We start from the raw sequence: 27,443 nt of genomic DNA on the forward strand, positions 1-27,443 counted from the left end.
GGTAGTAGCTCAGTGGTGTGAGGAACTGGGTTCGATTCTCAGCACCACATATAAATAAATAAAAATATATAAATAAAAATCCATTGATAACTAAAAAATATTTTTTAAAAATATCTACACCAAGATTTCATCTTTCTCCAGTTAGAATGGAAGCCATTAAGTATACAAGTAAATGCTGGAGAGGATGTAGGGAAACCAGAACACTTAAGACAGTTGGTGGGGTTAAAAATTAGTATGACCACTATGCAAATCGGTATGAAGATTTCCCAAAAGACTAGGAATGGAATCACTATATGACAGAGCTATATTTATTCTAAAGAATTAACATCAGCATATTATAGTAATACATGCAGACCTATGTTTATATTGGCAGAGTTCACATAACCAAATTATTGAATCAGCCTAGGTGTCCACCAACAGATGCATGGATAAAAGAAAATGTGGTATATATACACAATAGTGTTTAATTCAGCCACAAAGAAGAATGAAATTAAGTCATTTGTTGGTAAACAGATGGAACTGGAGAACATCATGCTAAGTAAAATAAGCCAAACTCAGCGAGTCAAGGGTTATAGGTTTTCTCTCGCAGGAAAGGCGAGGTGGGTGGGGAACTGGGATCTCCCGAAAATAGAAGGAAGACCAGTAGAGGAAGGGGGCCAGGGTGAGGGAGGGAGGGAAAAGGTAGGTACTGGGTAATGAAATGAATCAAATTATATAGTGTGTGCATGTATGAATATGTAATCAAATTCCAGAATTATGGGAGATTATAATGCATCAATAAAAACGAAAAAAATACCAACAAACAACAAAATTTGCCCAGGGGCCTTTCGATCTCACTTTTTTCCTCAAATTAGTTTTAAAGCTCGTAAACTCGCCCAGTCAAGGAAACAAGGTGAGACACAGCCAACCTAGAGGCCTATAAACTCGCAAAGACTGGACAATCTTGAGGCAATCAGGAACAGCACGTTATTGAGAGTTCACTTCGGTGTTTTCTTTCCTAATCTAGTTTATTCACATTCAGCCACTTTCTAAACTTCCGGTCTCCACGAGAGCCTAGAGCACATCCGGGACTCGAAGAGGCGTGCCCCTGGGGGCGTGGCCCTGGCACGAAGCCCAGGCCCCGCCCACCGGCGTCCTTCGGCTCCGAGCGCGGGTTTGGCCCGCTAGGGGTCGCAGGCTGCGGGAGCCGTGACGAGCGCCCGCCCCTTTAGCCACTTTCGTTGTCGCGAGAGAAAGCGCGAGGCCTGCCGGGAGAGATGCGCCGCTGTTCTTAGGTCTGGCCAAAATGGCAGCCCTGGAAGAAGAATTCACGTTGTCTGCGGTAGCCCTGGGCGCCGGGCCTGACGGAGTCCTAGGTGTGGAGCCGAGCGACAAAACAGACCAGTTTCTGGTGACGGACAGCAGCAGGACCGTCATCCTCTATAAGGTAAGGGCGGAAGGAGCGCCCCGGCTGCTGTCTCTCCCCTTTCTGAGCAAGGAGCCTTAAACTCGGGTTTCTCAGCTTCAGAAAAAGATTGGGAGGCGCCTTAGCAGAGACCAGGCCTGTCTTGGTCTCTGTCTGGGACGCTGAACGAGGTCAGAATCGGGCTGGATTGTTTATTTTTTTGTAGAGAAAGGCATATTTCCGAGTTGTGAGTGGCAGAGCGTCTCAATGCACGTGGGAGACACTGCGAAAGGAAAAGGAACCTGTTTTCCCTTGGAGTCTCCCGGAGATGTCCCTGCTAAGAGTCTCTCCCGGGGAGTCTGTCACCCTGCTGCCCGCAGAGGGGTCCAGTGGAGATTGGGCTTCAAAGCAGGACATTGGCAGGCTGGGAACATGGATTAGTCCTCTGTCCACTTCAGCCCCCATTCGTTGGGAAGGAGGGGTTCTTTTGGCCATTGGAGAGGCCGAGGTTTTTTGGTAGCCTGGTCAGAAACTTGATTTCGCGTCATTTGTATGGGGGCAACTGGTTCACGCTACTAATCCTAGAGATGAGTCCCAGGAAATCGCACGTCCCGCCACCTTTTTTCCCCCTGATTCTCAGCACTCTTAACCTTGGTTTTGGTGGTCCGTAGAAAGTAGTTTTTGTGTTTCTTTTTTTTTTTTTTTTTTTTTTTTTGCGGTGCTGGGGATTGAACCCTGGGCCTTGTGCTTGTCAGGCAAGCACTCTACCAACTGAGCTATCTCCCCAGCCCGAAAGTAGTTATTTTTATGTAGGCTGCTGAACATAGTTTTCCCTGTCATTTAAAACTTAGCCACCTACTTCAAAGTTTGGGAGACGAGGGGGCTGGGGAGATAGCTCAGTCGGTAGAGTGCTTGCCTTCAAGCACAAGGCCCTGGGTTCGATCCCCAGCACCGCCAAAAAAAAAAAAAAAAAAAAACAAAAAAAAAAAAACAAAGTTTGGGAGACGAGGTGCCAACAATTCTCTGTACTGTTGGTTGAGACTCATCTGGTGACTCTATTGGTCTTTACCTCGGCTGTCCAGTGGATTTGTAATGGGAATAATACTGACTGGTTGGAATTGAATGGACTCGATTCTAGTTATCCCTGCTAAATTTAACGTCCCTGTTCAGACCCAGAATGAAATCAATTTTTTAAAGGTACTAGTGTTAATTAACAGTGTTAATGTACTTGATTTTTCACTTTAGTAAAGTAGTTGTTTTTATGTTTTCATTTAATTTTTAATTGTGGTAAAAGACTTAAAATTGGGGTTGGGGTTGTGGCTCAGTGGCAGAGCACTTGCCTAGCATGTGTGAGGCACTGGGTTCAAGTCTCAGCACCACATATGAATAAATAAAATACAGGTCCATTAACAACTATTTAAAAAAATATATATATATATATATATAGAATTTATCATCTGTCTGGGCAGAATGACACAGGCTTGTAATTTTCCCCCATTTGGGAAGCTGAGACAGGAGGATTGAAAGTTCAGGGTCAACCTGAGCAATTGAGTGAGGCCCTAAGCAAAGTGAGACCCTGTCTCAAAATAAAAAATAAAAAGGACTGGGGATGTAGCTCAGTGGAAAAAGTGTCCCTGGGTTCAGTCCACAAAGACAAAACTGAAACTCTGCACCCATTAAATAATAAATAGTAGTTTTATTCCTCTCCCCACTGCACCAGCCCCTGGCAACCTTCATTCCTCTGTCTTTATCAATTTGGGCTACATTAGATACTTCAGATGAGTGAAATCCTACAGTATTTGTCTGTGACTTCTTATTTTTTTTATCTTAAGAAATTTGTTAAATGTTGTCATTACAATGACTTCTTTTAGGGGTTGGGGAGATAGCTCAGTCGGTAGAGTGCTTGCCTTGCAAGCACAAGGCCTTGGGTTTGATCCCCAGCACCCAAAAAAAAAAAAAGACTTCTTTTATTGTAAGTCTAATTGCTTTTAATGTCTGGAAATTAACTTCTTGAATAGTGTTTTATCTTACTTTCATTAGGTTTCAGATCAGAAACCCTTGGGGAGCTGGTCAGTGAAACAAGGTCAAATTATAACATGTCCTGCTGTGTGCAACTTTCAAACTGGAGAGTATATTGTTGTACATGATAACAAGGTGAGTTTAAAAACTTGCATATTATATATACAACACAAGCCAAATATTGATACATTAATATTTGTGGTTATTATATTATGTGTAAAAAGAGAATAGGATACTTTTTAATTGTATGCTTTTATTTAAGGTTTTGAGAATTTGGAATAATGAAGATGTAAACCTGGATAAAGTGTTTAAAGCTACAGTAAGTCTTTGGATTTTCCTAAATATTTACTTAGCTTATTGGTGACACTGAATCTTCATAATATAGTATATGTTATTTATATTAATGCCTCTGGGAAAGTGAGCCTAAGGTTATAATCAGTTTTCATTTTAGTTATCTTATAAAATATGTCTTGATAACATACTCCAATTCTTATGTTAATAGGCTAGAAAATATAAACCTTATTATCCCATGAGATTGAAAATTTAATTCATGAATGATTATCCATGAGTCTGGATATTTGGGTATGTCTTTCATGAGAACAAATACTTGCTTTGCCCTTTCTTAGAATATATAGAATAGACCTTTAAGAGTGACATGTAAAAAAACCATGACTAGATATATCTTACCTACCAATGACTTAAAGTATGTTAAATTAAGATTTCTTACTGATAAAATGAGGAGGCTCTCAAATGAGGTTGATCTCAAAACTTCCTTCCAGTTCTAAATGTTTAATCTAAATATGATTGACACATTTTTAGAGTGACTTTCAATAGGGCTAATTAAGATGTAATGCTTTTGTTGCCTAGACCCTTAAAACTTCTGTCCTGCTAGTTGTGCTATCCTCTGACTTGACTCTAATTTTTCTGTTTACTTTGCAGTAAAATAATCCTGAATTTTGCTCAGTGGGTTTTTTTAACCCCACATATGGGTATTAAGTTCTTTTCTTGGGGTTTCAGGCTGTAGTCATAATTGGAGCATCAGTCTTTAACACCAGAACTGTATTAGTGGTGTTATTTGTATCTCCTTTCACCTGTGGTTTTAGGAGCTCAGATTTTAGCCCAACCTCCCATATTCACAGTGGTTAAGCCAAAAACAAATAAAAATGGTTACATATGGAGTAGAGAAGGGGACAGGGTAGAAAGATTAAGAACAGAAGTTCTGATTATATGTTTGAGTAGACTTGATATTAGAATTATACATACTCATATAACAAAATTAAATCAAAATGAAAACCAGTAGCTTAAAAATAATGTTTTATCCTAGTATATCAGGTGTAAATTGTCTAAGAATAAAAATTGAAATATTCTTAATGTTTTTCTAGTTGTCAGCTGAGGTATATAGGATACACTCAATACAAGGGACAGAACCAGTAGTGCAGTTCAAAGAAGGTGCCGTTCGTGGTTTAGAGGCCTTGCTTGCAGAGCCCCAACAGAAAATTGAAACTGTAATCTCTGATGAAGAAGTGATTAAGTAAGTTACAATATTTATAAGTGAATTTTTTACCAAAGCGAAAATGTACTAAGCATTTTTTAAAAATATTTTTAGTTGTAATGGACACACTAACTTTATTTTATTTGTTTATTTTTATGTGGTGCGAGGGTTGAACCTAGCGCCTCACACATGCTAGGCAGGTGCTCTACCGCTGAGCCCCAGCCCCAGCCCAAGCATTTTTTTATTAACTCTTTGCCATGTTCAAAAAGTATATTTGGTTATATACATAATAAAAGTAAACTAAGGCTGTGGTTAGAGCTCATTGGTAGAGCATTTACCTAGTATGCACTAAGCCCTGGGTTTGGTCCCTAGCACCACAAAAAAAAAACCCAAAAAACAAAAACCTAATTAAAAACCATTTGTAAGACACTGACTAAACTAAAATCCCCAAAATCCTCTAGGGTAATATAGATGATTGAGGAAACCATAGTCATATGCTTCCAGTTCTAATGACAGAGAACTTGGATAGTCAGTTATTTGAACTTGAAATGAATAATCCCAAAGACCAAAATCTTTTTGTTTCATATTCCCTGACTGCCAGGTAACCACCTTTTCCTCTGGAGGAAGGTACAGCTTGTTAAGTGAAGTCATGATAGTATTCTTTGTTTTGTTTTTTTTTTTTTTTAATTTAATTTTATTTATTCATTTATTTATTCTCTTTTGAATCTTTTAGTTTTCATTTTTTTATTGGTGCATTATTGTTATATGTAATGATGGAATTTGTTGCTACATATTCATACATGCACACATGATAGTGCTTTAAGACCTCTGCTTTCCCAGATTCTGGAATAAAACTGGAAATATGACTCGCCCAAGTGATAGAAGGACATTTCTTGATTTCACATCTCTCTGATCCTCATTATTTCATCACATTTCCTGTTCAGTTGACTTGCTGCCTTTCCAGGTCCACCTGGTGGAAACTAAATTTCTACTCAAAGCAAAGACTTTTTCTTAGTAAGTGGACAATGACTAGCTTGATTTTAGACTGCATGCCTCTGAGGTGTGAGCATCTGTATTTGGGGAAAATCTTTGGGTGCCAAAAAACTACCTAGCCTGCTTTAGTTATGAGCCATATTTAGCCTCCCTGCAACTTAGTTCCCTCTGTTACTTGAAGAAGGCAGATGACATCCAAATGTTTTCCTCAGAACACTAGTCCCAAAAGTAATTCTGAAGAAAAGGGGATGGGGGAAGTTGATTTAGGTTTGGGAAGCCCTGCATACTGTCATCTCTCTTTTGAAACTTTACAATTCACATTGTCACCTGAGGGCTAGGTGTAGCATCACACCTATCACCCAGCAACTGAGGAGGCTGAAGTAGGAGGATCTGAAGTTCCAGCCTCAGCTACTTAAGAGTCCCTAAGCAACTTGATGAGACCCTGTCTTAACATAAAAAAATTTTTTTAAAGAGGCTGGGGATGTAGCTCAGAGTGGCCCTGGGTATAATCCCCAGTACAAAAAAAAAGATTGTCATCTGAGAAGTTCAACCTGCATTTAAACCAGAGATGCAATTGACAGAAATGCCTATTCATGGCCTGTGATATTTTGAAACATTGCATTAAGTGTTCTTTGGTGCCTTTTTGGCTCCAAAGATAATTAATAATAGATATTTTCTTAAATTTTATGCATAATATGTTTCAACTGATTATTTCATTTTGTAATTTTTTTTAGGTGGACAAAGTTTTTCATGGTATTTAGGCATCCTGCTTTAATTTTTATTACTGAAAAAGTAAGTGACCTCTTTAGTTTCTTGTCCATTGTGTGAAATTTTTAAAGTCATCTGTATTTTGAAACTAAAATGATATGTTAGTGATTTTCTAAGAAGACTTAAATATTTTATTTATTTTTTTATTAAAACTTTTTTATTTTTACAGACTGCATTTCAATTCATTGTACACAAATGGGGTACAACTTTTCATTTCTATGGTTGTACACAATGTAGATTCACACGATTTATGTAATCAAACATATACATAGGATAATACTATTTCATTCTATTATCTTTCTGTCCCCCACGCCCTCCCACCCCATTTCCTCTTCACCATCCAAATTTCCTTCATTGTTCTCTTCCCCCCCCAACCCCCCTCACTATATATTGTCATGTACTTATCAGAGAAAACATTCGGCCTTTGGTTTTTGGGGCTTGGCCAATTTCACTTAGCATGATATTCTCCAACTTCATCCATTTATCAGCAAATGTCATAATTTTATTCTTCTTTATGGATGAGTAATATTCCATTGTGCATATATACCACAGTTTCTTTATCTATTTGTCAATCGAAGGGCATCTAGGTTGGTTCCTCTATCTCATACATTGCTGGTGGAGTTGCAAATTGGTGCAGCCACTCTGGAAACCAGTATGTAGATTCCTCAGAAAACTTGGAATGGACCCACCATTTGACCCAGCTATCCCACTCCTCGATTTATACCCAAAGGACTTAAAATCAGCATACTACAGTGAAAACACTAAAAAGTGTACTGGGGATAGAGCTCAGTGGTAGAACTCTGCTTGGTTATATCTCCAGTACCAAAAAAAAGTATACTAGTTACAATTATTTCTATACTTATTTACTATACTATCTTACTATAATTAATTTAACAGGACAGGAAGTTTTTAAGTACTCATTAAAGTCATTAGAATGGAGCAACAGCCAGACATCGTGGTGAGCACCTATAATTCCAGCAACTCAGGAGGCTGAAGCAAGATTATTGAAAGTTCAAAGCCAACTTCAGCAACTTATTGAGACCCTGTCTCAAAACCAAAAAGGACTGGGGGGATGCAACTCAGTGATGAACCATCCCTGGGTTCAATCTCCAGTACCCCACCCCAAAAAATGGAGCAATAACTTCTATTTTTTTTAATATATATGTATATTTTTTTTTAGTTGTAGATGGACAAAATATCTTTATTTTTTTAATGTGGTGCTGAGGATCTAACCCAAAAGTGCCTCACATGTACAAAGCAAGCGCTTCTACCACTGAGCTACAGCCCAGCCCACAAATCCTAGTTTTAACATTTAAATATAGTTGGTTGAAATAGGAATATTTATAAATTAAAATTACCCTTTCATTGCAGCATGGAAGTTATTTTGCTTATGTACAAATGTTCAACTCACAAAACTTAAGCAAATACACACTTTCACTTGGAAAAGAAGAAAAATGTATTACACCGAATTTTACTGCATACGTGGATCGGAAATTCATCTCTTTGATGTCAATAAGTGAGTTTTCCTTAAACTTGCAACAATTGTAAATAGAAGGACAGAATAGGTTAGTGTATAGTTTTCAATTTTGCAATTTTCTTTTATAGCACTTTCCTTTTCATGCTTCAAAGCATTATGTCTTTTTGTTTTGTACGTGGCTGAATTTGCCCATGCATTAGATCAGTTGGTGCTGTGTTCTGAGGGGGTATTGAAATACTTCAGGTAGAGCAGTTTTCAAACATTTTTTCTGTAACTTTTATGCCTTAAAATTTACCATAAGCAATGTATAATGGTATAATATCTATAATAAAAGGAAAGCCTCCTTTTATTCTTACAATAAGGCCCAGGTTCTTTGATAGAGAAATTAGGGGACCATATAATCTGTGTGGCATTGAATGGTCTATTACTCTTTTCCAGCCATTAAATTCAGTGTGCCTTTCTTTGAACAATGGCTGAGACAGGTGGATCAAAAGGAGACTTAACAGAGAAACTTTGGCCTATGTCTCTTGCTTTTTGTCGATTTTTTTTTTTTTTTTTTCTTTTTTAAAGATTTTTTAATACCTCGGAATTTACCTCTATGTAATGGTTTGACGTATAACCATAGTTTTATGCCTCTAGGGTAAAAACAGAAAAACCTTTTGTGGTATTCTCTCCTCAAGTCCTTTATGGCTTCTTTTCAAGTTGTTTTGAAAAGGTAATGGTGCTGGGGAGAGCAATATTTCAGAAACATCCATATTAAAATTAATATGTGTGTGTGTGTGTGTGTATGTGTGTGTGTGTGTGTGTGTGTGTGTGTGTGTGTGTGTCTGGGATTGAAACCAGGAATGCTTCACCATTGAGCCGTATTCCCAGCCTTTTTTACTTTTTGGTTTGAGGCAAAGTCTCACTGAATAGCTTAGGGCCTCAGTAACTTGCTGAGGCTGTCTTTGAACTTGTGATCCTCTTGCCTCAGCCTCCGGAGCCACTGGGATTATACGCATGTGCCACCGTGCCTGGTGTAATTAATCTCTTGATGGTGAAGCACTGGGTTTATTTCCTAGGACAAAACAAAAAAAAATTTTTTTTCTAATCAGGGATATCTCTATTGAGTAGATTGCCTTTAGTGCTGGTAGACCTCTCCCAATTATTATAACATGTGTTTAAATTATTACATATATTTTCAGTTTTTATTTCTTCATTTTTACTGTGATTTTTATTACTATAACCCTCTCCCCATTTGGAAGTTGTAGTATATTCTTTAAGGGAAAGCACAGAGTGATGTGATTGTTGTTTCTTTTTCCGATTGGATTATTTATCAGATTGTTAAAATGTTAGAAACAACCCACTACATTTAACTATAATAGATGAAGAAACATCCTTTACCCACTAATGAACCACTAATACTTTTTTCCAACAGGCTCTGATGGATGTATATATGAAAGCTTGATACCAGTATATCCAAGTGACACAGAAAAAAATCAGAGGGTAGTTAGATCACAGTTGCTTAAAGCTGTTGTGTCTGGTAGTTCTCGGACTGGTGTCGCACTCACTGTCCTGGATCAAGATCACATAGCAGTCCTGGGACCTCCAATGCCAACTTCTAAGGGTAACTAAACTTCAATCAGTTAAGAAGTCCTTTACCTTTTTCCTTCAAATTTATTATAGCTTTTAGTCTTCCTGTTCTTTTTAAATTTCTTTATTACCACCCTAATTCATTCTCTTTATCACCATACTCACTCAAGTTATTTGTGTAACTTTCTAATTCTTGAATAAGCCTTTGATTTCATTCATCATTGATTAATCTTTCTAAAACACTTGTTTGTATTACTCCCTTGCTTATGTCTATGATGTCTTAAAGAAGTAAAATGACGATCCATCAGCCTATAGCATTAGAAATCCTGGAAAGCTTTGCATTAGCAGATTGAATTCTTAGTGACACTTCACAGCATGGAAATCCACTGGACTTAGGCAGTGTACATCTGGGGTTTACTGGTATGCTTTTGACCTCTGGGACTTCTAAGCAGGGCTGTCACCTCTTCGCCCTCCAGTCTTCTATCCCTCTATCATGAATAACACAGTTGCTTCTTGTCTGTACAAGCCTGGGGGACTCCCAGCCTGTACTCTAAAACTCAGAATTTGGGTCTCTCCATAATGTATACCCTATGTACTTTTTCCTGCCTTGTCTTGTAATTTCTGGACAAGAATACTCTTCTATATTCAGGCCATCCTCACCTGTGTACTTTGTTCTTGTGTTTCCTTTATTATTAAGACGGGAGCTACAGGACTGGGTGTGTAGCTTAGTGGTTGAGCCTAGCCTGTTCGAGTTCAATCCCCAGCACTGCAAAAACAAAAAAAGAATGAAAAATAAAACTGATTTAATAGGAGCTACTTGTTATAGCAAAACTATCATCTGCTGAAAATTTTGTATGTACTCTCTCATTATTTTTATCATTTATTTCTCCAAAAACCCTGTGAGAGAAAGTAGTTATCAATGTTACAGATAAGGAAATTGAGGTGTTTAGTAACTAAGTACTAGAACTAGGATTTAACTCAAGCAAGTTAATTCTGTTATGCCATGTTCCCTACCACTCAAGTCCTGAATATTAACCAGCTTATCTGTGTTTCTTTCTGTGCTCTCCCTCTTCTTTCTTAATCTTGCTCTACCCACCTCCCCCACCCTCCTCCTCCAAAAAGCATTTTTTTTTTTATTGTATACAAATGGGATACATGTTGTTTCTCTATTTGTACATGGAGTCAAGGCATACCATTTGTGTAATCATAAATTTACATAGGGCAATGATGTTTGATTCATTATTTTTTTCCCTTCTCCCCCACCCCTCCCACCCCTCTTTTCCCTCTATACAGTCCTTCTTTCCTCCATTCTTACCACCCTCCTTATCCCTAACCCTAAACCTAACCCTAACCCTAACGCTAACTCCTCCCACCCCCCATTATATGTCCTCATCCGCTTATCAGCGAGATCATTCGTCCTTTAGTTTTTTGAGTTTGGCTTATCTCATTTAGCATGATATTTTCCAATTTCATCCATTTGCCTGCAAATGCCATAATTTTATCATTCTTCATTGCGGAGTAATATTCCATTGTATATATATGCCAGTTTCTTTATCCATTCATCAACTGAAGGGCATCTAGGTTGGTTCCACAATCTGGCTATGGTGAATTGAGCAGCAATGAACATTGATGTGGCTGTATCTCTGTAGTATGCTGATTTTAAGTCCTTTGGGTATAGGCCAAGGAGTGAGATAGCTGGGTCAAATGGTGGTTCCATTCCAAGCTTTCTGAGGAATCTCCATACTAAAAAGCAGTCATTAATACTAGTTTTCTGTGTCGCTTTCTAGAGGTTTGGAGGGATTTTTTGTTGTTGTTGTTGCTGCTGCTTTTCTTTCTTGTATATGTACAAGCTAATACTACTATTTTCCTTTTTTGGACAAATGGTAACATGCCATATATACTGTCGTATACTTTATTCGCCTACTAGGTAGGTCCCCATGTCTCCACTTATTTTAGCTTCCTTGCTTTTTTTCTCCTCCTTAAACAGCTGTATAATATTTAATTGAATGGATATTCTGCAGTGCATTTATTCTTCTAGCTGCATATTAATCATTCACCCTTTTTTATGGTAGTTGAGGTAAAAGTCACATAATATAAAATAACCATTTTGCAGTGAACAATTCAATGTTATTTAGTAGACTGATTTTGCTTTTATGGTTCTTCTCGTGTTGTACAACTACCATCTCTGTTAGTTTTAAGAAATTTTTATCACCCTAAAAAGAAACCTGACTGGCAGGCACATTGCTACATGCCTGCAGTCTGAGCTGCTCAGGAAATTGAGGCAGGAGGATCACAAATTTGAAGCCAACCTGGGCAATTAGAGAGACCCTTTCCCAAAAGTAAAAAGGGCTGTAGATGTAACTTGGTGTCACTGGATTTAATTCCTAGTACATGCAAAAAAAAAAAAAAAAAAAAAAAAAAAATCAAAAAAACAAAAAAACACACATACACACATATACCCATTAAGCAGTTGCTCCCCATTCTAGGATCATTCAGTACCTTTTGTGTCTGACATCTTTCACTTAGCATTATGTTTTCCAGTGTCATCTACATTGTTGTATGTATCAGTATTTCTTTTTTTTCTCTCTCTCTCTTTTTTTTTTTTTTTTTTTTTTCTTTTGACGTTTCTTCCTTTCATTTTTTGGCAAAACAATGTTATGTTGCATGTGTATACCATTGTTTACTCATCCATTGATGGATATTTTAGCTATTTCCACCTTTGGATTATTGTGATAATAGAATGAACATGTATGTACATGTATATTTGTTTGAGTACCAATTTTTAATTCTTTGGGATATATACCTAACAATGGAATTGCTGGATCATATGGTAATTCAGTGTTTAACTTTTTGAAGAACCACTGAATTCCATAATGGTTGAATTATTTTACATTCCCACTAATATTGTACAAGGGTTCTTTCCAATTTCTCCACATGTTCAGCAGTGTTTGCTATTTTTCATATTTTCTGTTATCATCATAGTGGTTATACAGTACTACTTCCTTATGGTTTTGATCTGCATTTCCCATTTTTTTTCACATATGCTTGTTGGCCATTTATATCTTTTTTGGAGAAATGCCTATTTAAGTCCTTTTTCTGTTTCTTAATCAGGTAATTTGTCTTTTTGTTCATTTGTAAGAGTTCTTTATATATTATGGCCCTTATCAAGACATGTGATTTCCAGATACTTTTTTTCCCATTCTGAAGATAAGATTTTTAATTTTGTTGAAGTCCAACTTATCTATATTTTTCTTTTGTTCCATGGGATTTTGGTGTTATTTCTACATTACCAAATCCAGAGTCATGAAGATTTATCCCATGTTTTCTTCTGAGTTTTATGATTTTAGCTCTTATGGTTATTAATCCATTTTCAGTTAATTTTTGTGTACAGTATGAACTGAGAGTCCAATCTCATTCCTTTGCATGAGGTTAATCAGTTGTCCCAGCATCATTTTGAATGGTCTTGAAATCCTTGTTGAAAAATCATTTGGCCGTAGGTGACTATTCTATTTCATACTGTTTAGATTATGCAATGCAACTTTATAGTAAATTTTAAGATCAGGAAATATGAGTCCTCCAACTTTATTCTTTTTTAGGATTATTTTGGCTTTTTTTTTTTTTTTTTTTCTTTTTCTTTTTCTTTTTCCTTTCAGGATTGTTTGGCTTGCAGTTCCTTATGAGTTTGAGGATTGGCTTTCCCATTTCTTTCTTTCTCTTTTGCCATACTTGGGATTGAACCTATGATTTCATGCTCACTAGGCTAATGCTGTACTGCTGAGCTACATCCCCAGACTTTTTTGTTTTCATTTTGAGAAATTGTCTCACTAAGTTGCCCAGGCTGGCCTCAAGTTTGTGATTCTTCCTCAACTTCTCAAGTCGTTGGGACTATGGATTACACCTGACTTGGCTTTTCCATATCTGCAAAAAGAAACAATTATAATTTTGATAGGTATTGCACTGAATCTGTGATTGCTTCATGCAGTCTTATCTTAGCAATATTAAGTCTTCCAATTCATGAGCACAGGATGTCTGTCCATCTGTGTTTTCCTTAGCTTTTACCTCCTTAGCTAAATTTATTATTTTGGATGCTAATGTCAATGGAAATGTTTTTCATCCTTTTCTATTTTTTTGGTTTCCCTATGACTCAAACTTTAAGCTAATTAAGCATGTGTTTTACATTCCCAGCCCCTTGAAATTTTTTTGTTAATTTCATTTTTAGATTTTTTTACTTCTCTTCTGTAGAAACACAACTGAATTTTGTGTGTTGATCTTCTACCCTAAAATTTTCTAACTGCATTTATTAATGATAGTCTTTGTATATACCTGGGCATAGTCTTTGGCATTTTCTCTATACAGAGTCACATCAGCTGTAAATATAAATAATAATAAGTTTACTTCATTTTAAATTTGGATACATTTTTTTTCTTTCCTTGCCTGATTAATCCATGGAACTTCCAGTACAGTATTGAGTAGCGTAGGCAAATGGGAATCCTTGTCTCGTTCCATATCTTAGAAAGTCTTAAAATAAATAAATAAATAAATAAAAAAGTTTTCAGTCTTTGACCATTGAGTATGATGATAGCCATAGATATTTCACAGATACCCTTTTTCTCATTGAGCAACTCCCTTTATATTTCTAGTTTTCTGAGTGTTTTTATCATGAAAGAGTATTGAATTGTCGAATGCTTTTTTTGTGCCAGCTGAGATGATCGAATGACTTTTTTTCTTTGTTCTATTAATGTGGTATGCTACCCTGGTTGATTTTCTTGTTGAACAAACCTTGCATCCCTAGAATAAAGCTCACTTGGTCATGAATTTTAACATGTTTTCAAATTCATATTGTTGGTATTTTGTTGAAAATTTTTTGTATCCGAACTCATAAGGGATATTGATCTATAGATTTTTTTGTGTGTGTGGTGTCTTTTTCTCACTTTGGTTTCAGGGTAATATAAGCTTCATGTGATGAGTGAGGAAGTGTTCCCTTCTCTTTTATATTTTGAGAGTTTGGTGGTAATTCTTTATATGTTTGATAAAATTCATCAGTGAAGCCATCTGGTCCTGGTCTTCTCTTTGTTGGGTGTATTTTTTGCTTATTTTGTTTCTTTGGTACTAGAGATTGAACCCAGGGGCACTTAACCACTGAGCCACATCCCCAACCCTTTATTTTTTTGTTTAGGGCTTTGTTGAGTTGCTGAGATTGGCTTTGAACTCATAAGCCTCTTGCCTCAGCCTCCCAAGCTGCTGGGTTTACAGGCATACACTACCACTCCGGGCTGTTTTTTTTTTTTTTTTTTTTTTTAATTACAGATTTATAACCAACCATTAAGACCTCCCTTCTTCAGAGCTCATCTTTCTGGTCCACTTCTTGCCATGCGTCTCATTTCTTTATTACCCATTTTTGTACTTAATAAAACAAACTTGTATATTTACCTATGACTCCTTTCCCCACCCCAGTATATCCTCTATTTATACTATGACTACATCTGAGCTTGTGTGTCTTATTTTATAGACTGCCTCTCCATATGGAACATAAAATTTCAAACACTGCAGACTTCAAAAGAGTTACCACAAGGGAGCAGTGGTCAAGTAAGTTTTTCACAAGGACTTTTTCAAATTTACTTATTTTTGTAACTGATAAATATTCTGGAAGGGAAGAAATCTCTTTAGAGCTAAATATAATTAAATTCTTTTTTACCCGAAAGAGTACATTTTATTTGGCTATTGTTTTAATAGTTTCTGTATGTTTCATCTTTTTCTTTTTTTTTTTTTTTTTTTGGGTGCTGGGGATTGAACCCACATCCTTGTGCATGTGAGGCAAGCACTCTACTAGCTGAGCTATATCCCCAGCCCCTGTGTCATCATTTTTAAAAAAGACTCAATTGTAGCTACTACTAAATCAAGGGAGAAGAATTAGCTAGTTAATAAAATAACTGCTGTTTTTAGCTGCTCTTTAATTGGTCTTTTTAGTTTATTTTGAACTACACCCCAAAGGTATTATTTTCCTAAGAAATTCATCTTTTAGGTTATATGGTAAATATTACCATGGAACTAATTAAATAATTACAGTTGACCAAACTTCCTAAAACAAAGTCCTTGTCTATTTTGTACTTGGTTGTGCTTTTTGTACCTACCAACACTGATGAATATTGTTTATACATGCAAACAAAATGTCAGAGCAATAAGATGTTATTGATAATTTTATAGGACAAAGAAATTAGGTTTCTTATGGGACTGGAGTTGTGGCTCAGTGGTAGAGTGCTTGCCTGGGATGTGTGAGGCCCTGGGTTCAATCCTCAGCACCACATATATATAAATAAATAAAATAAAAGATCCATTGACAACTAAAAAAAAAATTTAAAAAAAGAAATTAGGTTTCTCAGCATTAATTTGTATGTAAACAAATGATTTCAACAAAATTAACTACTCACAATTTCACCACTCTTAACAAACTTGTTTGATTTCTGTCTATAAGCTTTTTGTTCGTGTACCTGTCTTATTTTTATGATCTTAAAATTGAAGTCATAAGATATAAAGAGTGTTCAATTCTGCATGTTTCATTTATGACATTATTACACTTTGTGTTACAATAACCTTGGAAATTATCATATTAGTAAATATGTAATAGTGACTTAATTTTGAACAATCCATTATTTATTTATTTTCCAGTACAGGGGATTGAACCTGGGGCACTCTACTTCCGAGCTATATCCCCAACCCTTATTATTTTGAAATGGTTTTACTAAGTTGCTGAGGGTGGTCTCCAACTTGCAGTGCTACCTCAGCTTCCCAAGTTGCTAGAATTTTAGAGACAGAGCCTCATACCCAGCCCAGTTATTTTAAATGTATATATTGGTCAGATTTTTCTGATTTAAAAATGCCATTTAGTTATGCTTTATTTACCCTTGACCTTACTCCAACTAATAAGGTATACATAGGATATTCTTTTTGAAAGTTTCTTGAGTTTGCCTTGTTTATTGTTATATTGAGATAGCTTATATAGTAAGATAGTGTAATAAGATGTAAGACTTTATTGAGTTAGATATTAGAGAGAAATTTGCACATAGTTTTGATTATTGTTTTTGCAGCTGTGGTATTATGGTGAAAATTTGTTCATGCTGCATGGAAAAGTTCTAACTGTGATTCCATACAAGTGTGAAGTGTCATCATTAGCTGGTGCTCTTGGAAAACTCAAGCATAGTCAAGATCCAGGTAGAAACTTACATGTGTGTGTGTGTGTGTGTGTGTGTGTGTGTGTGTGTGTACACATTTTATTAATAAAGGTATTTTAAAACTCTCAGTTTCATATATAGATGCCCATAACCTCTTATTGACTTAGTTTATTCTTTTTATATGTGTAGATGGTACCTGGTTATTGAACCCATGGTCTCAAACATACTAGACCAGTGCTCCACCACTGAGCTCCATTCCCAGCCCACATAGCCTGTTCTTTTTTTTTTTTATTCCTGTTTCTCAGTGCTGGGGTTTGAACCCAGGGCCTTGTGTTTGGAAGATAAGCATTCTACCAACTGAGCTATATCCCCAGACCCCTGCCTATTCTTAATGTTGAAATTTGAAACTTCCTTGACCAAGGCAACTACTGTGGGAATAGTCCACATTGCAAGTGCTGCTACAGACTGGAGATACATTCTTTCAGCACTGGGGAATGAACCCAGGAGCACTTAAACCACTGAGCTACATCCCCAACCCTTTTTTTTTTTTTTTTTTTTTAATATTTTATTCAGAGACGGCGTCTCCCTAAGTTGCCTAGGGCCTTGCTAAATTCTGAGTCTGGCTTTGAACTCATGATCCTGATACACTTTTTAATGCCAGTGTTTTTCTGACTTTCACAGGCTATGGGAAGTTGAAAGATTCCTCACAGCAAAATTAGTACTACCATTACTCCCTTGTTTACTGTCAGCCTCAACTGATAGTTTAATGTTGCGAGTATGGGCATCTGTCCTTTAAGTATACTATAATTCACTGATTTGAGGTTGTTAGTAGAATTACATGGACTTTAAAACCTCTTTCTTTCTTTCTTTCTTTTTTTTTTTTTTTATTTTTATTTATTTATTTTTTTTGCGGTACTGGGGATTGAACTCAGGGCCTTGTGCTTGCAAGGCAAGCACTCTACCAGCTGAGCTATCTCCCCAGCCCTCTTTTTTTTTTTTTTTTTTTTTTGAGGGGGGCACCAGGGATTCAATTCAGTGACTGTTAACCACTGAACCACACCCCCAGTCATTTATTTATTTATTTATTTATTTATTTATTTATTTATTGCTTGCTTGCAGTGCTGGGGGTTGAACTCAGGACCTTGTGCTTATAAGGCAAGCACTCTACCAACTGAACTATCTCCCCAGCTCTTTATTTTTTATTTTGAGACAAGGTCTCACTGAGTTGCTTAAAGCCTTGCAGAGTTGCAGAGGCCAACTTTGAACTTCCGATCCTCTCACCTCAGCCTCCTGAGTCACTGGGATTATAGGCGACTGTGCCTGACTAAAAACCTCTCTTAAATTGCATGAATGGTTATTGTTTATTGTTCTTTGGTTGGGTAAATAATTGTAGGTCAAAATATTATAGAAATATTATATTTTATGTTTTCTTAGGCACTCACACCATACCCCATTTTGTTAACTGGGAAACATCTCAGGGATATGGACTTGGATCACAGAACTCAGAGCCATCAAGGAGAATTGTAAGTTTAGTCGTTAAAAAAGAAATGTTAAGCAAATGTTGGGAAACAGATAAAGGCTAAATTATTTTAATGATTCACAACTATACAACCCTTACAGCTTTGATCTGAGAGTGCACTTTGATGCTTGAACCCAGTATCCTCATAGCCTTCATCCAAAAATGACGTGGGGGGACTACCAGTTTTTATTGTCGTGTCTGTGGTGCTAAGGCCCAGCTGTGAAAATGGACAAAAACCTTAAAAACCTTCACATACTTTATTTCAAAGCTGAAATAAAACCATCTTTCCCTGTAACAGTTTACTTTTGACACTGTGTGATTGAGATCCTAATCAGTTTACTTAATTCCAGTTAAGGAGAAAAAAAGTTGAAGTGAGTTTACAGCCAGAAGTTCCAGCATCTGAACAACTTCTATCAGTCATAAAGGTAAAGAAAAAATACTGGGGGCTGGGGAGATAGCTCAGTTGGTAGAGTGCTTGCCTTGTAAGCACAAGGCCCTGGGTTCGATCCCCAGCACCCAAAAAAAAAAAAGAAAGAAAAAATACTGGAAATAGGAAAAATCAACCCAGATGGATAAAAATAAATTGCATCTACTCTTTATTCTACCATTTATTTATTTGTTTGTTTGTTTGTTTGTTTGTTTATGCTTGTGTGGTATTGTGATTCTCCTGCCCCTTGGCCTCCCAAGTCACTAGGATTACACGTGTGCAACACTCGCCAGCCATTTATATTTCTTTTGAGAAATGTCTGTGTAGTTTTTTTGCTAACTTATTGATGGGTTATTGTTGTTGTTGTTTTGTTTGTTTAGGGTAAGTTTTTGAGTTCTTTATATATTCTGGATACTAATCCCCTGTTGAAGGAGTAGCTTGCTAAGATTTTCTCCCATTCTGTAGGTCTGTCTTTACATTCTTATTTCCTTTGCTGTAAAGAAGGTTCTTAACTTGATGCTGTCTCACTTACTGATTCATGTTTTTATTTCTTGAGTTTTAGGTGTCTTGTTATGGAAGTTGGTGCCTGTACTAATATGTTTGAGTGTTTTTGTTTTTGTTCTTGGTACCTGGTATTGAACCTAGGGATAAACACTGAGCCACATTCCCACCCCCTTTTTTTTTTTATTTTGAGACAGAGTCTCTCTAAGTTGCTAAGACTGGCTTTGAACTTGGCAGTTCTTCTGCCTCAGCCATACCCATTCATTCTACCTTTTTTTAATGAACATTTTTTATAGCTATAGCTACATTTTGTATTAAGGTTGACAGCTTCTTTACTATCATCTTTTTAGGTCAGTGTTCTGGTATTGGCCTCATAATTATCTCATTGAACTTTTATTGATCATTTATTATTTAGCCTTGCTTGTAAAGATTTAGCTTTCTAAACTCTTGAATTTTTTTACTGTACAGCTTTTTGTAGTAAATTGTAGTGTCAATTCTTTTCACAGGAATGCATGAATACTGTTAGTGACTTGGAAAAATGTTGTGCTAGGAAATTTTAAGTTCAGAGTGACATTTATTAATGTGCCAGACCAAACTTTTTAATTCTGCCCTTTCAGAAAGATTCAGAAAAACACATTGAAGTAGAACTACGTAAATTTTTGGCTGTCAAATGGACACCTGACTTTCATACACTAGTTGGGGACATTGTAACAGGACTTCTGGGAAGATGTAAAGCAGAACCATCATTTTATCCCAGGAACTGTCTCATGCAGCTTATCCAAACACACACACTTTCCTACAGGTAGGTGTTTATATACACCTAACTTTATGTGCATAACTCTTTTGACCTTGTTTTTTATAGTTGATATTTTTCTTAATACATAAAAATTATTTCAATTTTTTTTTCTTAGCTTATGCCCTGGCTTAATGGAAATTGCCTTAGAAAAAACAGATGTACAGATGTTACAGCTTTGTCTGCAACAGTTTCCTGATATTCCTGAGTTAGTCACCTGCGCTTGCTTAAAAATTTTCTTGAGGTAAGTTAGAATCTAGTGGTCTTTTCCTTCACTACATTTTTGATCTCTTAAATTATTTGATTTCTAAGTGTTGGAATACTTAGAAAATGAATTTGCTAGCCAGGTGCCATGACACATGTCTGTAATCCCAGCAACTTGTCAGGCTGAGATAGGAAGATCATGAGTTCAAGGCCAGTCTCAGCAAGTTAGTGAGGCCATAAGCTGCTTAGAGAGACCTTGTTTCAAAATAAAAAATAAAACTCATTGTGGTGACATACACCTGTAATCTCAGTGATTTGGGAGACTGAGGCAGGAGGATCACAAGTTTAAGGCCACCCTCAACAACTTATTGAAGCCCTAAACAACTTAGTAAGACCGTAACTCAAATTTAAAAATAAAAAGGACTGAGGATGTAGTTCAGTCACAATGCACTTGTGGGTTCAACCCCCAGTACCAAAAAAAAAAAAAAAAAATGAATTTGCATCCAAATGTTCAAGTAATGATAAGAATTAACCTCTTGCTTTCAATTAACATCATAGCATTGGTGATGACAGTCTTCAAGAAATTAATATCAATATGGAGTCAGTTTTTGATTATAGTGATACCAAACAAGATGAGAAAATGGAAGAGCAAACTGAAATTCTTCAAAATGGCTTCAATCCTGAAAATGGTAACTGCGGTAACTGTAATCAAGAGGTAAATGAAAAGCCTCAGAATGCAATGGAGGAGAGTGCCTCATGCCCTGTGACACCAAAAAGAGCAGCTCTGTTGTATCCTTTGAAACAATTTTCCCTTGCATGATCTCTTTCTAGGGATACAGTCGTATGCTAAGCAGTAACTAAGGAGTAATTACATAACTTAAGATAACTTATTTTTTGAGTCTGCCCTTGAAAATGGATTATATTAAATGCTATATTTGAATAACTTAAATCTGTTTTCTTAATTTAAAAGATATGCTGTGCCTAGCAAGATGGTCATGCCTATAATCCCAGATACTCGGGAGGCTGAGGCAAGAGGATCACAATTTTGAGGCTAACCTAAGCAACTTAGTGAGACTCTCCCTCAAAGTAAAAAATTTTACAAAGGACTGGGGATAGAGCTTCCTGAGGTTCAATCCTCAGTATGCAAAAAAGAGAGGAGTGAGGGGGAGAAAGAATGAGAAACCATACTGAGTTAGAAGCTATCCGTTCTAAAAACTAGTATTTATATTAATTAAGTATTCCAGATGATCTCTCGACTAGGATAATATTTGGTGATGAATTCTTTCTAGATAGGTAACATTTTCATATAAATTTAGGAAGGGAATTGCTTATATTCTCATTAGAGTAAACTTTATTTGTTGAAGTAAGATTTTTTTCCTTTAGTCCTGAGTAGAAATGCAATTCTTCATTCAGCATATAGTGAAATATTTCTTCTGCCTCACTTGAAGGACATCCCTGCACAGCATACCACTGTAAGTATTCATACAAGTCCCATAGAATATAAACAAATAATTGTGACTTAAGTTGTTCTGCTTAACTTTGACCAGCTATTGACCAGCTATTAAGACATTCTAAAGATTGTCAAGTTCTTTCATGGTGAAGGAATTGTGCCTAGGGAATAGAGTGATTTTTGGGTGATAGACCTTGGCATTTTATTTGTGCCACGCTCAAAGCCCACATTAAGCCATCCAAGTTATAAATCAGTAGACACTAAGAATTGCTTAAAGAAGAATTCTCTTTTCTCTGCCTGTTATTTATAAACAGAATAAATTTATCACCCACTGGTCCTAAACCACGTGAGTTCCTCAGTGATGGCAGTGACATTTTATTCATTTCTTTGTCCCCAGATAGCTAGCTTATTTGTGTGATATATGATTTGATTGGACAGCCTCTGAGAATTTCTTCCAGTATGTCTATAGAAAATTTGTTTTATCAAGATGATAACTTGCCTTTTTTTCTTTCCACCCAGCTATTTCTACAATATTTGTATTTCCTTTATTTGAAGTGTAGTGAAAATGCTACTATGACTCTTCCTGGAATACACCCACCAACCTTAAGCCAGGTCAGAAAACTTTTTACTTTTTCAGACAGGTTGTATTTTATGCAGTCTTAGCATCTGGAAATCAGTAACTGATTTTTCCTTGTCTCCTCCGAAATTGGGGAGATCATGTGAATCTCCTCCCTCGTCGTATATACAGATCACTGGAGTTGGAATAGGAACTCTTAATTTAGTAAATAGATTAGGTCACAATTCTATATTACACAACTTCATTCATTCATTCATTCATTCATTCATTCATTCATTCATTTATTTATTTATTTTTACTTTTCCAGTGGTGCTGGGGATTGAACTCAGGGCCTAGTGCATGCAAGGCAAGCATTCTACCCTGACCATCTGAGCTGTATCCCCAGCCCTAAATTCATCTTAAGTTCCTGATTCTTACTTATGAGACTTGCCAATAATTTTCTTAGTGCTGGTCATGGTAGTATACACCTGTAATCCAAACAACTCAGGAGGCTGAGTCAGCAAGATCACAAGTTTGAGATAGTCTTAACACCTTATTGAAACCCTATCTCAAAATAAAAAATAAAAAGGACTGGGGATACATTCACTGAGTTCAATCCTGCCAATATATAGTTTCCTTCATGTCTAGAAATAATTTTTAAAATACTTCTGATTATTTGTTTATGTATTTTTGCAGTGCTAGGGATTAAACTTAGGTCCTTGTGCTTGCTGGGCAGGTACCTTACCACTGAACTTCAACCTGGCCCAAGAACTTTCTCTTATGTTTGGAATAGACACAGACATCTTTCTCTCATTTTGTCAGTGCCCAGTTATCTTTGCAGAGTGTGATATTGCTACTCCTGCCATCAAGGTTCCAGGCTTTGGTTTCCACATTCTTACTGATACCTAATATGTCAAACTTTTTATTCTTTGCCCATCATAAAGTTAATAAAATGTTACCTTATTTTAATTTTCATTTCTTTGATAATGGAAGAGGTACACTATTATTTCTATTATCCATTTATATTCCTTTTTATGAAATATAAATCTTTTTTAACAACCTGCTAAGTCAGCTTTTTTGTTCATTTTTCTATTGCATTTCCAATCTTTTTTTTCTTTGTATATTAAAGTAATTAGCCTTTTCCTGTCAGATACATTATAAGCCTCTTTTCTCTGTCATTTATCTTTTTATTCTTTTCAGCAGAGTTTTTGACATAGAAAAGTTTTTATTTTTTATTTATTTTTATTTTTATTTTATTTTTATGTTGTTAAAAAAGTACTCTGCTGTGCTGGGATTGTGACTCAGTGGTAGAGCGCTTGCCTAGCATGTGCAAGGCACTGGGTCCAATTCTCAGCACCACATACAAATAAATAAATAAAGTTTCATCAACAACTAATGAAAATTTTTTTAAAAAGTTCTAAGATTTTCCTTTAATAGCTTCTTTTTTTAAAAAAAATAAATTTAAGCAGGGAGAGGGTAAGGGAAAAATGGAGGAATGTTGGATTGTGTAAAGGGAAATGGGTGGGGAGGAGGCGGGGGGGGGGAGAAAATGGAATGAGACAAACATCATTACCCTTTACATGTATGATTACATAAATGGTGTGATTACATCGTGTACAGAGAAGTGAAAAATTGTACCACATTTGTGTACAAGGAATCAAAAATATATATATACATATTTGTTATAGATGGACATAATGCCTTTATTTTTTTTTTTTTAATGTAGTGCTAAGGATTGAACCCAGTGCCTCACAGGTGCTAGGCAAGTGTGTTACCACTGAGCCACAACCCCTGCTCCTTTAATAGCTTCTTTAAGGCTCATGTGATGTTTAAGGCCCTTCCCACAGTAAGATTATAGTCATCCTTAATACATTCATGGTTTTAGTTAATTAATTAATTTATTTCTTTGTTTGTTTGTATTTGGTAGTAGGCATTGAACCGAGGGGTGCTCAACCACTGAACTACATCCCCAGCCCTTTTTTTTTTTTTTTTTTTTTTTTTTTTTGTGGTCCTGGGAGGCAAGCACTCTTTCATAAGCTATATCCTTAGGGCCTTGCTAAATCGCTGAGGCTGGCTTTGAACTTGCAGTCCTCCTGCCTTAGTCTCCTAAGTTGCTGGAATTGTAGGTATTGCACCACTGCGCCTGACATAGTATTTATTTTATCGTAAAGAGTTTTGTAGGGATCAGCTTCCCCTCCACAAGTGAATAACCAGTTTCCTTAATGCTTTTTTATGAGAGTGATTTCTGTGTGTTAACTATACCATTTGAGGATGTAGAACTACACAGAATTTTTTTTTTTTTTTTTTTTTTTTTGCGGTGCTGGGGATAGAACCCAGGGCCTTGTGCATGCAAGGTAAGCACTGTACCAACTGAGCTATCTCCCCAGCCCCACAGAATATTTTTATAACTGTATATTAATAACTTTATTTTAGTTCATTGTAACTCACCTGTGATATACAATACCCTATCCTTGGGGCATAATGTGTCTTTCAAAATAGAAATTGAGGGGTTTGGGCTACAACTCAGTGGTAGAGTGCTTGCCTATCTTGTGAAAGTCCTTGGTTTGATCCCTAGTACCACAAAATACAAACAAGTAAGAAATGAAGATAAATGGGTCCTTTTTTTTTTGTAACTACAGATAATTACTTAAAGTAAACTTAAAGCCTGGAAATGTAGCCCAGTGTAGTCTACTTGTGTAGCATGTACAGGACCCTGGGTCTAATCCCCAGTACTGCCAAAAAAAAAAAAAAAAAAAAAAGTGAACTTAAATTTGTTTTAATAAAAAAGATCAGGGGCTGGGATTGTGGCTCAGTGGCAGAGTACTTGCCTAGCATGTGCGAGGCATTGGGTTCAATTCTCGGCACCACGTATAAATAATGAATAAAATAAAAGTCCATCAACAACTAAAAAAAAAAAAGTTAAAAAAAAAGATTAGTGTTAACTCCCCCTTGGAAAAAATATCAATCTAACTTTCCTATCAAAAATTTATATTCCTTGCTTCTCTCTCCTACACACTTGCTTTTCCTCCTCCTCGCTTTCCACTCTCTCTAGCGTGCACCCTTTCTCTTTCCTTTCTCTTTTCCTCTCATTTTCTCTCTTACCCTGCAAAAGAAAAAAAAAAAAAATTATATTCTTAACTGGGTGTGGTGGTGTGGGCCTGTAATCCCAGAAACTCGGGAGTCTGAGGCAGGAAAATCAGTTTCAAGGCCAACCTCAGCAACTTAGTGAGACCCTATCTCAGCAGTCCTGTGAAAAAGATCCAGTTACGCTTGCAACATAGTAGCAAGTTTAAATGCATAAATTAAAGCCCTTTTATGTTTCTCACAAATTCTTTCATCTGCAAATCAAAATGGTCAGACTTTTATAAGAACTTATTTTTATTGTAACTGATACAATTATGAATTTGATACATGAATTAAAATTAAATTTGTAGGACTGGGGATATAGCTCAGTTGGTAGAGTTCGTGCATTGCAAGCACAAGGCCCTGGGTTCAATCCCCAGCACCGCAAAAAAAAAAAAAATTTAATTTATAATCTTAAATTTCCTTTTTCTATTTATCTTCAGATCATGGATTGGATATGTCTACTTCTGGATGCTAATTTTACTGTTGTGGTAATGATACCAGAAGCAAAAAGGCTCCTGATAAATCTTTATAAGTTTGTGAAATCCCAGGTTTGTGACTTTTTAATATGTACTAATTCTGTTTGTACTTATATTACAATTTATTCTTAAAATGTGTTCATGGAGTAGCTTAGAGTGTGGATAACATGTTCAAGGTCCTGGATTCAATCCCCAGCACCCCCCCAACACAAACTTTTTTACTCATGGAGAATTCATAAGTAATCATGGAAAACTTGCTTATTTATCTAGAAATTATTATAAAAATTACTCTTGAATTATTCTTTTTTTAGATATGTGTTTATTCCGAACTCAACAAGATCGAAGTAAGTTTTCGAGAGCTACAGAAATTAAATCAAGAGAAGAATAATAGAGGATTATATTCAATTGAAGTGTTGGAACTCTTCTGATATTAGCAGTTTTCCTTCATAGGCATTTTATGAAGCTGTTTTATGTGAACTCTTCCTGTTCATCCAGGCAAGAAAGGTTTTGTTTGTGACCATCTCTCAGTGTCAAGAGAAAGGTGTCAGTGAGTATCTGGACGATCACATATTGCTCCTTGGCAGGACTACAGGTTTCACATGAGCCTACTCTAGATTGTGGACAGTGCTGGGAGAAGGTCTGAAAGTTTTTTAAATATGTGGCTTACCTGATTTTAAGTAAACTTATTTGTGTATTGATAAAAGTCTATTTTCTTATTTTGTGTTTTGAATAGTTTTTCTTTGAATAAAAAATCACCATTGAAGCAGTGATTCTAGGAAGGTTAGCTTTATGATGAAAGTCCCAAGCTGCCCCAGCGCATCTGTGCTTTTGGCATAAGAGGTCAGTGCCAGGCATGGTGGCGCACACCTATCATCCCAGTGACTTGACAGCTAAGGGAGTTTGAGGCAGCCTTGGCAATTTAGCAAGACCCATCTCAAAATGAAAATAAATAAAAAGGACTGGGATAAAAAATTCAGTGATAAAGCACCCTCAAGTTCAGTCCCCACTCTGTCCCTCCAAAAACAGAACTCACAGAATGACTACCATTTTAATTTAGTAGAAACTTTTTTATAGTATTTGCTTTTTTTTTATTGTTGATTTACCTCTATTTTATTCATTTATTTATATGTAGTGTTGAGAATCAAACCCAGTGCCTCACACATGCTAGGCAAGTGCTCTACCACTGAGCCACAACCCAGCCCTAAATTAGTAGAAAATTTTAATCACCTTTAAATACTGTTTACAAATTATTTCTAGGTTGCCTGTGATGTAAAATACTAAACTTAGAAATTAAGATTTTATAATGACATACAGAGACTGTGATTGATAGGTAGAATTCTTCCAGGCAGGAAGGACTGTGGTTTTACCCTTTTCTGCACACTTAACACAAAACCATAGGTGTACAACAGGTATGTAGTAAATGTTTATTCAATAATCATCTCAGGCTGGGGTTGTGGTTCAGTGACAGAATGCTCACTTAGCACACATAAGGCCCAGGGTTCAGTCTTCAGCACCAC

The 27,443-nt window shown here is 36.3% G+C and overlaps 1 protein-coding gene across 3 annotated transcripts; it reads left to right on the forward strand.

The window, feature by feature from the left end:
- The first annotated feature begins 1,254 nt into the window (after positions 1–1,254).
- Nol11 (nucleolar protein 11) lies at positions 1,255–26,642 on the forward strand. Of its 3 annotated transcripts, none has more exons than XM_047547792.1 (18): positions 1,255–1,426; positions 3,425–3,538; positions 3,666–3,722; positions 4,786–4,934; positions 6,623–6,680; positions 8,028–8,172; positions 9,551–9,739; positions 15,215–15,291; positions 16,791–16,914; positions 18,309–18,397; positions 18,744–18,818; positions 19,939–20,123; positions 20,233–20,358; positions 20,877–21,107; positions 21,712–21,790; positions 22,288–22,380; positions 25,891–25,998; positions 26,238–26,642. In XM_047547792.1, the coding sequence occupies exons 1-18, from the start codon at positions 1,286–1,288 to the stop codon at positions 26,352–26,354; spliced, it is 2,157 nt and encodes a 718-aa protein (XP_047403748.1). In that variant the 5' UTR covers positions 1,255–1,285; the 3' UTR covers positions 26,355–26,642. The 3 variants fall into 3 exon arrangements, with proteins under 3 accessions (XP_047403748.1, XP_047403749.1, XP_047403750.1); XM_047547793.1 differs by having other exon boundaries at positions 20,937–21,107; XM_047547794.1 differs by lacking the exons at positions 1,255–1,426; positions 3,425–3,538; positions 3,666–3,722 and adding an exon at positions 5,736–5,909 and having other exon boundaries at positions 4,795–4,934.
- The last annotated feature ends 801 nt before the right edge of the window (positions 26,643–27,443 follow it).

The sequence above is a fragment of the Sciurus carolinensis genome, chromosome 3, assembly GCF_902686445.1.
Source record: "Sciurus carolinensis chromosome 3, mSciCar1.2, whole genome shotgun sequence".
NCBI classification, from domain to species: Eukaryota; Metazoa; Chordata; class Mammalia; order Rodentia; family Sciuridae; genus Sciurus; species Sciurus carolinensis.

Excerpts from the sequence above, each read along its gene's own strand:
- Nol11 (XM_047547792.1), top strand. The coding sequence starts at position 1,286 with ATGGCAGCCCTGGAAGAAGAATTCACGTTGTCTGCGGTAGCCCTGGGC. Across the intron at positions 1,427-3,424 it reads GGACCGTCATCCTCTATAAG|GTTTCAGATCAGAAACCCTT; the intron begins GTAAGGGCGGAA and ends TACTTTCATTAG. Across the intron at positions 6,681-8,027 it reads TAATTTTTATTACTGAAAAA|CATGGAAGTTATTTTGCTTA; the intron begins GTAAGTGACCTC and ends CTTTCATTGCAG.